This window comes from Conger conger, chromosome 17 (genome assembly GCF_963514075.1).
Source record: "Conger conger chromosome 17, fConCon1.1, whole genome shotgun sequence".
NCBI classification, from domain to species: Eukaryota; Metazoa; Chordata; class Actinopteri; order Anguilliformes; family Congridae; genus Conger; species Conger conger.
This window is the reverse complement of record NC_083776.1, coordinates 26,656,203-26,667,918: the sequence shown is the minus strand read 5'-3', so window position 1 is coordinate 26,667,918 and position 11,716 is coordinate 26,656,203. Positions and strand designations below refer to the sequence as shown.

Genomic DNA, 11,716 nt, shown 5'->3' with positions numbered 1-11,716 from the left:
TTGTTGATCTCCTGCTGCAACGCTTCTTGAAATGAAAAAAAGGGAGAACAGAGGGGAGAAAAGAGAAGGGCTGGGGCAGAGGGGAAAACTATGGGAGGGAAATGTGGCTAAGAGGAGAGAAGTTCAGTTCATCTCAAGCTCAGATCAGCTGACTGAGTGGATCAGGACTCAATCCCTCACCTGACCAGTAGAAACCCAGAATTCCCACAGGAAAAGACGCTTGCATTGCAGAAACATTCGTTTATTTAAAACATCTGTCCATTTTCCAGATCGAGTGTAACGTGTGAGACTGGTCAAAGCTGACAGGTATGCAATTAACCATGCATTACCTGTTCAACCATGGCATGCAGAATATCATCTCTGAACACACTGCACTTCAAACCTCTAAGTGGATAGGCTACAGCAGCAGAAGAGTCTAATAAATACCTAATAAAGTGCACACTGAGTGTATATGATACTAATATTTTACAAATAAAACTATTGAAAGGTTTATTTTAAAATAAAATACATTTTGTGCAAACCTACTCTCAAATTCTGTTACGGATTTCCTCAGGTAGAGTTGCTGTGAAATTGCCATTTTCCTCTAGCTACTGTACATTTTAGAAAAGCTTTGCTCATCAGCTGCTCTTGTTTGCCAATGGATTGTGTCTTTTGGGCATTATTGCCTTCTTTGCATTGTCTATGGGTGTACAGTGGTGTCACAAAACCAATCAGAAGTGTATGGTGAGTATCATCTCAAGTCTGATTGTGAGTAGTGGCATTGTCTTCAGTTTTGGCCCTCTGGGCCTGTTCCCCTGGGGTCCGCCCTGCCTGCCAAGAGGTCCGCAGTCTCCTGCACCGACAGGGCGTCGTGCTCCCCGGGGGTCCTGCAGGCACAGAACGGGACAGTCCGGAGCCCCGGCAGGTCCACAAGCCTCTTCACCGGAGATGGGAGGTCGTACACTGCCGCGCCCTGCCGGGAGTATCCCGCCGGCCTGCTGGCCTCCGCCTGCCACCCCTTCACCATCACCCCGGAGTTCAGACCCCTCTCTGAGGCAGACCCTGCAGAACGGACGTCGCAACTCAGCCGCCATCTTTACCCCACCGGGAGGAGTGGTGCCTTATACGGCGAGAGAGAACTAAGCTAATGGACAGCTTCTCTGGAACTTTCTACACGGTCACAAAACACTTTGGGAGAACAGGGAAATTGGGGAAGGCTGTCCAAAAAACCGCAAGTATAATTGCATAATGAAACATTCATTTATTAAATAAATAGTGAAAAAAAACAAAACTCTGCCATGAGAAGAAATCTGAGGAGGAGCTGGATTATTATATAATAATGGATTATTATAGGGTGGGAGCCCATCCCTGACTGGGCTGCCTGTGTTTTAACGGGCTCCACAGCCAGTGCCAGCACTGAACAACTAGCGGTAACATTATTCTCTGCAGCAGGGTCAGCCCATTAGGGACACATGTAACAAAATACTATTTTGTTATGAGGGTTGATTGCTGTGTACTGGGTGGACTCTGAGAGGAGTGTTGAGGGATGCTACCTGACACGGTGTTGTCCAGGAGAAATGCCAGGAGTCCCACCAGGAACACAGGTAAGGTCAGTAGAGACTGGAGGAGCACGTCAAGGCTGGACACACCTGCAGATACATGCACAGACATGCACACAAACACACACACGCATGCACACGCACACACATACATACACACGTACAGTCATTGATATTTTTTACTTCATGCAGGAGCAGTTGATGTTTTAGCCCCTTTGGTTATCACGGGTAAGCCCTGGTGCAGGTGAGTCATTGTCACACCAGTTTCTATAAAGCAAACAGTGTGATGGTGCAAGTATATTATTGTTATTATTGTATTTATTTTCTTGTAGTTTATTTTCTTACCTGTGGAGATGAAGGAGGGCTGGAGGGTGAACCAGTGCGGGAGCAGCAGGGACATGAACACGGCGAAGCCGATGTTGAAGATGTTCCGCCCTGAGTCCATGTGCGTGTACTGGAAGTAGGTCACGCCTGTCCCTATGGCAACAGTGTAGGTCACACTGAGAACAGCCCCTAGAGGAGGTAAGATGCTGCAAGGTCAGCGGTCACTCGTGTGGGGGGGGGGGGGGGGGGGTAATGAACGGGAGGAGGAGCGCAGGGGGGTTCTCACCATGGATACCCAGGGGTACAGAGGTCAGCAGGTGAGTCAGGCGGGGGGACACACCCAGGATCAGCCCCAAAATGGCCGCCAGTTGCACTGTGCTCCGGGACCCACACTGAGGGAGAGAGGGCAGCGAAAACACTCACACACAGCCTGGGAAGCCCAAGGCAACTCCCTCTCAGTGCACAAACACTGCGGCTGGAAATATCCTTGGCATATCAGAGATGTTCCCTCGCAAACTCTGTTCTTTCTTTCTTTATTCTCCCACACACTAACCTTCGCTGCTTTAGAAAATGCAACTGTAATGCACATCATATTTATAAACCTTTGTGTAAATGTATTAGAAAATCTATTTCACAGCAGTTTTCAAAATATATATTGCACTATTAGAAAGTTGCAAGTTTGTATGTTTGTCCCATGTATTGTGCAGTGTTGTAATATCTAGAAAATATATTCAATTTACATGTATTATCAGAACCTTTCATTTTCATAACGGTCTCTCTTTCGCTCTGACTCTGATGAAACACAGAATTTACCCGAGCACATTATTCAGGAGCAGGTGAGGTGCCCCGTGTCTGCCCTGATGCGCTGTGTCTCATTGGTAGGTGAGATGCCCCGTGTCTGCCCTGATGCGCCGTGTCTCATTGGCAGGTTCAGGCCGCTGTACCTGACTGAGTCCCAGAGCGCAGGCGTTGGGCACGCTGCTGCTGACCCCCACCACTCCTCCCAGCAGGGCGGCGCTCACGCTCCCCAGCCCCTCCACACACAGACCCCGGTTACAGGCCGCCGCGGGCGGGGGCGGGGCCCCCAGGAGCCTCGCTGTCAGCAGGTAGACGCTCTGCGAGCTGATGGATGAGGCCAGGGCGGCAGCCAGCCCTGCTGCCATGCCCCTCGCTGACAGCAGGGGGAGCCCTACTCCTGCTGCTCTCAGACAGGAAACGGTGACATATAACAGTCATTCAGACACTTCCTCCTGCCGACACACTTTCTAAAACTTCTTCAATTTAAAATACTTTTTTCTTCAAACAATTTTAATATCATTTCTATAATAATTTCATATGCTGACTATTGACAGTTGTTGTTCAACAAGAGTTTCAAATATCAGTCAGTAAGCTAATCATCAAGAAGCTAAGACTTGGAAAATGTGAAAATGGTCCAAATGTAAAAATGTTCACCGGTCAGGGGAAGACTTAGCCAGGCAGCGGGGTGTGAGTCATGCTGAGTGGTGCTGGTCAGGATCTGGGAGGAGTTAGTGTTGGGCCAGGAAGCAATGTGGGAGGAGTTTGGGCGGATCCAGGGAGCTGTGTGGGAGGGGTTTGGGGGCCTTGACGTGGGCAGGAGTTCGGATGGCTGATGGGGACGGAAGTGTCCCAGGTGTTCCAGAGCTGCACACACGCCCCACACACTCAGCAGAGACAGCAACACCTGCGCACAGGAAAGAGGCCTTCAGGAAGGCGCTGTGCAGTACAGACTCCCACAGGAAATCTTTGGTGAAATTATTTTCTACTTCCCACTCATCACCCCACCTAAACAACAGTCCCCTTGCCTCTAATAACGCACCCGCCTCCCCACAAAACTCCCCCAGGGATCGTCAAATCTGGCCCTTGAATACAAAGCCAGCGCATTTTCTTTTCTCCTGAGTAATTGCGTAACTGAACAATCTGTGTGGGAGGGTGGCAAACCAGCGCCTCTCAGCCCTCGAGAGCCTGATTTGATAACCCCTGCGCTAAACCGTCTGGGGGTGTCCCTGGTGACTCACCGACACCATCCTGCAGATGGGGTAGCGTGACCCTCCGGGGGGGGCGGCCAGGACCCAGGAGCGCAAGTGCTGAGACAGCAGCACCATGAGGACAATGGCCCTGCAGCACAGCACGAATAGTCATCAATATTTTATACAGTCATATTCTATACAGCATTTCCCACAGCGGACACTGAGGACTAAGAGGACTTCACTTGTCCGAACATGTCCGAAGATATCAGAGACACTTCAAACCTGAAATGTTGGTGTTGTGAAAATTGCATGCTATTTTCAGGAAAAGGTTCATTTTTTGTGAGAGCAGGTCTTTTGGCCATAGCAGCCGACACGGCAAGTTACACAGCTAATGTTATCGACACACTGAGGGACAGAGAGGCCAGTATACCGTCTATAAGTGGCAGGACTGTGCATCAGTGATTGACAGGCCGACACACTCAAAATGGCAGACTGGACAGATCGACAGGCTGACAGTCTCACAGACAGTCACAGGCTCAGGCAGATTTTCAGATAGACAGGCGGAATGACAGACAGACAGGCAGACAGGCAGACCCTCTAAGGGACCCACAGTGCAGTGATACCCCAGTGATCGGAGCAGAGCAGGGCCACCTCTCTGTAGATGGAGAAGCCCAGCACACAGAGCAGGGGGGCCAACACCAGGGGCCCGCAGTGCCTCAACACCAGCCCACAGAGTCCGGTCAAGCCCAGGGCCAGCTGTAGCAGCCCGGCACAGAGCACCATGCCCTGCAGCTACAGGGGGGAAGGGGACAGAATTAATATCAAATCGTTTTTAAATAAGAAGGAAATATCTGTCCTGGAATTCATCAGAATTAGTACTGTCCTATAACTGACAAGGATGCATACAGTCATGTGAAAAAATTAGGACACCCTATGGAAAATGTTTTAAACATTTTTAGACATATGGGTATTTAATATCAATTTTAACTAAACTGAGAGATTCAAGTAATATAACTAAACAATTAAAACTGAAGAAAATCCTTTTTAAAACTTTCTGTAAAATGTAATAAAATAAAAATGCAATTTCTGGTGAGGAATAAATTAGGACACCCCCACATTTTTTCCCACCTAAAATGGCTGAAATCACACACAGGTGTATCACATCAGGTGCACATGATTAGAACATTGTTACTCAGCATTTTGAAGGAGGCTTGCCCTATTTAAACCTCAGACATTTAGTTTGGTGTGCTCCTGACTGTTGACGTGAGAGTGAACACCATGGTGAGAACGAAAGACCTGTCTGAGGCCTTCAGAAAGAAGATTGTAGCAGCTTATGAGTCTGGTAAGGGATTTAAAAAGATCTCAAAAGATTTTGAAATCAGCCATTCCACTGTCCGGAAAATAGTCTACAAGTGGAGGACATTCAAAACAACTGCCAACATGCCCAGGTCTGGCTGTCCAAGCAAGTTCACCCCGAGAGCAGACCACAAGATGCTAAAAGAAGTCTCCAAAGCCCCTAAAATGTCATCACGGGACCTACAGCAGGCTCTGGCGACTGTTGATGTGAAAGTGCATGCCTCTACAATCAGAAAGAGACTGCACAAGTTTAACTTTCATGGAAGGTGTGCAAGGAGGAAACCTTTACTCTCCAAGAGAAACATTAAGGCCAGACTGAAGTTTGCCAGAGAGAACATGGACAACGACCAGGACTTCTGGAATAATGTTCTTTTGACAGATGAGTCTATTTGGACACCAGAGCAGAGGACATGTTTGGCGCACACGAAATATAGCGTTCCAGGAAAATAACCTCATACCAACTGTGAAGCATGGAGGTGAAAGTGTTATGGTTTGGGGATGCTTTGCTGCAGCAGGACCAGCTCACCATCATAGAATCTATCATGAATTCTACACTGTACCAGCGGGTGCCTGAGGAACATGTGAGACCATCTGTAAAAAAAATTAAAGCTGAAGCGGAACTGGACCCTGCAACATGACAATGACCCAAAACATACCAGTAAATCCACCAAGGACTGGCAGAAAACTAAGAAGTGGAGAGTCCTGGAATGGCCCAGTCAAAGCCCAGATCTTAATCCCATTGAGATGCTGTGGGGTGACTTGAAACGGGCTGTACATGCAAGAAACCCCTCAAACATTTCACAGGTTAAAGAATTCTGCGTTGAGGAGTGGGGAAAACTTTCCTCAGACCGATGTCAGAGACTGGTAGATGGTTACAAGAAGCGTCTCACTGAAGTTATTTCAGCCAAAGGAGGTAACACTAGGTATTAGGGGGTAGGGTGTCCTAACTTTTTTATCAGTTAGAATATGCATTTATGTTGATGTCTTTTGTTTAATGAGTAAAACAAGGTTCATTTTTGTTGTTTCCCTGCAATTAGATCACTTTCTTTTCCAGAGATAAATAAAAACAAGATTAGACATCGATATGTGATCATTTCTTAATGAATGACTGAATATTTTTTCACATGACTGTAAGTGAGATGGACTTAAAGGAGAACATTTCCACAGTCAGGCCAGATCGATGCCATTGAATGGAGTAATGGAGTAGTGATTAACTGAGAATGTGAAGCATTTCAATGACTATCTGAATTTACTGAGATTGATGGAGGATACATGAAGTTATTGAGTGAAGAATCAAACACAAAGCCCAAATACTGCACGAGAGAGTGAGAGTGAGAGGGTCTTCAGGACCAGCAACATGCGTCCTGTGTACCTCTCTCAGGAGGTCAGTGTGGGTTAAAGACTGCTCTCCACAGCGCTCCTTGCATGCCGATGCAGTCCCTGCGAGGACAGAAGAAAACTTCAAGGACAGTACAAACTCAATTCCTCCCTGCACAGGCATCTATACAGAGCATGTTTACTTCGACATAAAGAATGGGTCATGTGGTCTGGAGACACAGGGCCACCTGCGGCTGCCATGTTTTATTAAGTGTCAAGAGGTCACTTACGGTCACCATGTTTGTTAAGTGCCAGGAGGAGGTCACTTACAGTCGCCATGCCGTTGCTGGGAGGTCAGGACGAGGGCGGGGATCATGAACTCCAGGGAAGGAGCCTGGACCAGCGGCAGGCTGTGTGGATATGGGAGGCAATGTGAGCTCTACAGTGCATGTGTCTCTGGGTGTGCGTGCGTGCGTGCGTGCGTGCGTGCGTGCGTGTGTGTGAGTATATTAGTGAGCGTGTTTGTGTGTAGGTATGTATGTGTGTGTGTGTGTGTGTGTGTGTGTGTGTCTCTCTCTCACCGTGTCCCCAGCCAGCTCTGCAGCAGGGTGGACACACTGGAGTAGAAGAAGGCGGAGGCCAGGAGCTGGTCCCTCTGCCCCTCCAGAGCCCAGATGTGCTGCTGCAGGAACGCCAGCACCAGCACCAGCAAGGAGGACTGGACCAGAACCTGCTGCAGAAAGAGTGGGACAGAGAGGTAGACTTTATTTTCCTTTATCGAACATAAAAACACCTCCACCATTAAATGAAAAACTATTTATAATATACCCCTCAAAAAAACGAGTATTGGCACCCCTGATTTAATACTTTACCCCTGGCATGAGCCGTGAGTTTTTTTTTCTAATTTGCGAAAAGGGTAGAGAACACATTTGGAGGGATTATTGACCATTCCTTCATGAACTTTTCAGAATCATATCCTTGGGATAACCCCCTTTCTGGTTCAGACCACATGTTTCATGGTCTGGAGACTGAGATGGACATTGCAGAGCATGGTTGCTGTTTTCACTTAATCATTTCTCTGTGGATTTTGATAATGCATTGTCCTGCTGGACAATTTAACAAGACCAAGACTCAGCTTCCGAGCAGAGGCAAGTAGATTCTCTAAGATTTCCTAAAATAGTGCCCCTAGACCAGCAAAGCATCTCCAAAACATCAATGACCCACCTTCATATTTGACAGTAGGTATGAGGTGCTTCTCCTTGTATGCATTCCATTTTGCTACCGAACATGTTGATGGTGTGTATGGCTAAACCGTTCAATTTTGGTCTTATCTGACCATAGCACTCTTCCTTACCATCTGTGGGGATAATCCTTTTCCTGGCAAATTTGGAACCATTACATATGTTTTACATCTTTTTATTATTGCCCTTTCAGTGCTTTGTGGTATGTTTATGTATTTTTCTGTACCCATTGCCCAACTTGTGATGGTCAGTTACCATCTGTGTCTTCTGAATTGACAGTTCTTTGCCTTTGCTGATGGTTGACAAAGGGATTTTTCATGCTCGTTACCAAATTTTTTTGATTCCAATCAAACTGATGGAATGACAATATACACTCACTGAACACTTATTCTGTATTTTTTCGACTTATTGGTCCGCTGTTGTAGCCTATCCACTAAGAGGTTTGAGGTGTTGTGTGTTCAAAGCCAGACATTCCATTTGAAACCCAGGCAGTTGGTACCCCTGCATACACCCCACTCTGCAGCATGCCTGTGAGCTCTGCCACTCTCTGAGGTGTCATCAGACACTGCGCCCTCGCTGAGCCAGCATACAGACTCCTGCTGGGTGTCTTCAGACTGCGCCCTCGCTGAGCCAGCATACAGACTCCTGCTGAGCGTCATCAGACTGCACCCTCGCTGAGCCAGCATACAGACTCCTGCTGGGTGTCATCAGACTGCGCCCTCGCTGAGCCAGCATACAGACTCCTGCTGGGTGTCATCAGACTGCGCCCTCGCTGAGCCAGCGTACAGACTCCTGCTGAGTGTCATCTGACTGCGCCCTCGCTGAGCCAGCATACAGACTCCTGCTGGGTGTCTTCAGACTGCGCCCTCGCTGAGCCAGCATACAGACTCCTGCTGGGTGTCTTCAGACTGCGCCCTCGCTGAGCCAGCATACAGACTCCTGCTGAGTGTCATCAGACTGCGCCCTCGCTGAGCCAGCATACAGACTCCTGCTGAGTGTCATCAGACTGCGCCCTCGCTGAGCCAGCGTACAGACTCCTGCTGAGTGTCATCAGACTGCGCCCTCGCTGAGCCAGCATACAGACTCCTGCTGCAATGAACTGCCTCTATAGAACAGCTGGCCCGAAAGACTCTCACCATATCAGTGGGTCATGGAGAATAGAGAGAGATATAGAGATACAGTCAGGTCCATAAATATTGGGACATCGACACAATTCTCATCTTTTTGGCTCTATACACCACCACAATGGATTTGAAAAGAAACGAACAAGATATGCTTTAACTGCAGACTTTCAGCTTTAATTTAATAATTTAATAATTAATTTACATCCAAATCAGGTGAACGGTGTAGGAATTACAACAGTTTCTATATGTGCCTCCCACTTTTTAAGGGACCAAAAGTAATGGGACAATTGGCTGCTCAGCTGTTCCATGGCCAGGTGTGTGTTATTCCCTCATTATCTCATTTACAAGGAGCAGATAAAAGGTCTAGAGTTCATTTCAAGTGTGCTATTTGCATTTGGAATCTGTTGCTGTCAACTCTCAATATGAGATCCAAAGAGCAGTCACTATCAGTGAAGCAAGCCATCATTAGGCTGGAAAATCAAAAAAAACCCATCAGAGAGATAGCAAAAACATTAGGTGTGGCCAAATCAACTGTTTGGAACATTCTTAAAAAGAAAGAATGCACCGGTGAGCTCAGCAACACCAAAAGACCCGGAAGACAACGGAAAACATCTGTGGTGGATGACAGAAGAATTATTTTCCTGATGAAGAAAAACCCCTTCACAACAGTTGGCCAGATCAAGAACACTCCAAGTCAACAATCAAGAGAAGACTTCACCAGGGTGAATACAGAGGGTTCACCACAAGATGTAAACCATTGGTGAGCCTCAAAAACAGGAAGACCAGATTAGAGTTTGCCAAACAACATCTAAAAAAGCCTTTACAGTTCTGGAACAACATCCTATGGACAGATGAGACAAAGATCAACGTGTAGCAGAATGAAGAGAAGAGTATGGAGAAGGAAAGGAACTGCTCATGATCCAAAACATACCACCTCATCAGTGAAGCATGGTGGTGGGAGTGTCATGGCGTGGGCATGTTTGGCCTTGTATTTATTGATGATGTGACTGCTGACAATAGCAGCAGGATGATTTCTGAAGTGTTTCGGGCAATATTATCTGCTCATATTCAGCCAAATGCTTCAGAACTCATTGGACGGCGCTTCACAGTGCAGATGGACAATGACCCGAAGCATACTGCGAAAGCAACCAAAAAGTTTTTTAAGGCAAAGAAGTGGAATATTATGCAATGGCCAAGTCAATCACCTGACCTGAATCCGATTGAACATGCATTTCACTTTTCTGAAGACAAAACTGAAGGGAAAATGCCCCAAGAACAAGCAGGAACTGAAGACAGTTGCAGTAGAGGCCTGGCAGAGCATCACCAGGGATGAAACCCAGCGGCTGGTGATGTCTATGCATTCCAGATTTCAGGCTGTAATTGACTGCAAAGGATTTGCAACCAAGTATTAAAAGTTTGATTTATAATTGTTAGTTTGTCCCATTACTTTTGGTCCCTTAAAAAGTGGGAGGCACATATACGAACTGTTGTAATTCCTACACCGTTCACCTGATTTGGATGTAAATACCCTCAAATTAAAGCTGAAAATCTGCAGTTAAAGCACATCTTGTTCGTTTCATTTCAAATCCATTGTGGTGGTGTATAGAGCCAAAAAGATGAGAATTGTGTCGATGTCCCAATATTTATGGACCTGACTGTATAGAGAGAGAAAGAGAGAGCAAATATAAGGACAGACCAACAGAGAGGGAGAGAGTCATAGAAAAGCATTGTGCAAGGAAATAAGGATCTTGAAAGGTCAAAGTACAACTGAATGAAAGACTAAAAAAAAACAACCAAGACAAACAGAGCAGTCCTAGGCATTGTAGTGAGAAAGGAGTTTTGAAACGAGCCATCATACCCTGACGCAGTAAAAATAATAATCCCTGCAGCACTAGGCTTACAAAACGCCTGCATTAATCATCGCCTGGCTGAGGCTTTTCCAGACCATTACATATCACATTAAGCTGAGCCAGTTCAGCAAGCAGTAAAGGGTGAACTGCACAGAACCACAGCTCTCCAGGAACGGACCCAAGCAGTCCAGTTCTTCACACGGCAATGGCTGAATGATGAAAAGCCTGTCTTTCTACTGTACTTGGACGTGAGGGGTAAGAATGGATTTACCGTACCTGAGGGGTGAGAATGGATTTACTGTACCTGAGGGCTGAGAATGGATTTACCGTACCTGAGGGCTGAGAATGCGTTTAGCATACCTGTAGTGCCAGACACAGGTTGAGAAGGCAGGGCAGGGGTTGGTCCACTTGGAATTCTACCGTCCTCCGAATCCCGCCTGACCTTTCGGGGTCCTCGCTTTGGAGCATCCTGCACCCGCACACAGCCGACAAGTGTCTCTCTCTCTCTCTCTCTCTCACCCTCTCTTTCTCTCCTCCTCTTTCTATTTCACTTCCTGTATCCAGCTTACGATGTGCTTCTGAGCCCCGTGGTTGCCGGCCCTCGTGTGAGCTGGTGTGAGCCCCCCCCCCCCATGGACTGTGCTCGTCACCTGGCTGTGTGCTGACCTTTGGCCCCCTGCTTGTGTGCCACAGTAGAACATTAATCACGTTGCCTTTTCAATCATTATCTCCCCATTGACAGTTACAACAACAACAGAAAGAGGTAGCGGTGCATAGTTCTTAACACCTTTAGCCTTTCTGCTGCTTAAAGATAAATAGCAAACAGGTGAAAAATTAGCCACTACACAAAGTTATACGAAAGCATATGTGGAGTTAAGTAAATGGTATGGGTGTGGTGTAGAGGGAATGTTTTTATGTTAGATTTAATTAATGTGTAAAATGTTGTAAGAAGTTTATTTTCTAAATTTACCTGTGACA

The 11,716-nt window shown here is 46.8% G+C and overlaps 1 protein-coding gene across 1 annotated transcript; it reads right to left on the bottom strand.

The window, feature by feature from the left end:
* Positions 1 to 766: 766 nt before the first annotated feature.
* slc23a3 (solute carrier family 23 member 3) lies at positions 767 to 11,232 on the bottom strand. The gene is made up of 12 exons (XM_061225732.1): positions 11,099 to 11,232; positions 7,105 to 7,256; positions 6,854 to 6,933; positions 6,579 to 6,646; positions 4,461 to 4,642; positions 3,899 to 3,998; positions 3,315 to 3,564; positions 2,807 to 3,060; positions 2,149 to 2,254; positions 1,884 to 2,051; positions 1,533 to 1,628; positions 767 to 1,041 (listed from the first exon to the last, which is right to left on the bottom strand). Exons 1-12 carry the CDS (start codon positions 11,204 to 11,206, stop codon positions 767 to 769), a joined length of 1,839 nt encoding a protein of 612 aa, XP_061081716.1. The 5' UTR covers positions 11,207 to 11,232.
* Between the last annotated feature and the right edge of the window lie 484 nt (positions 11,233 to 11,716).

Bases quoted from the DNA above. Each gene is read 5' to 3' on its own strand.
- slc23a3 (XM_061225732.1), bottom strand. From the start codon at position 11,206: ATGCTCCAAAGCGAGGACCCCGAAAGGTCAGGCGGGATTCGGAGGACG. The intron at 2,052-2,148 runs GTGAGAACCCCC...TACCTCCTCTAG, and splicing joins TGTACCCCTGGGTATCCATG to GGGCTGTTCTCAGTGTGACC. The intron at 1,629-1,883 runs GTAAGAAAATAA...ATGTATCTGCAG, and splicing joins GCCCTCCTTCATCTCCACAG to GTGTGTCCAGCCTTGACGTG.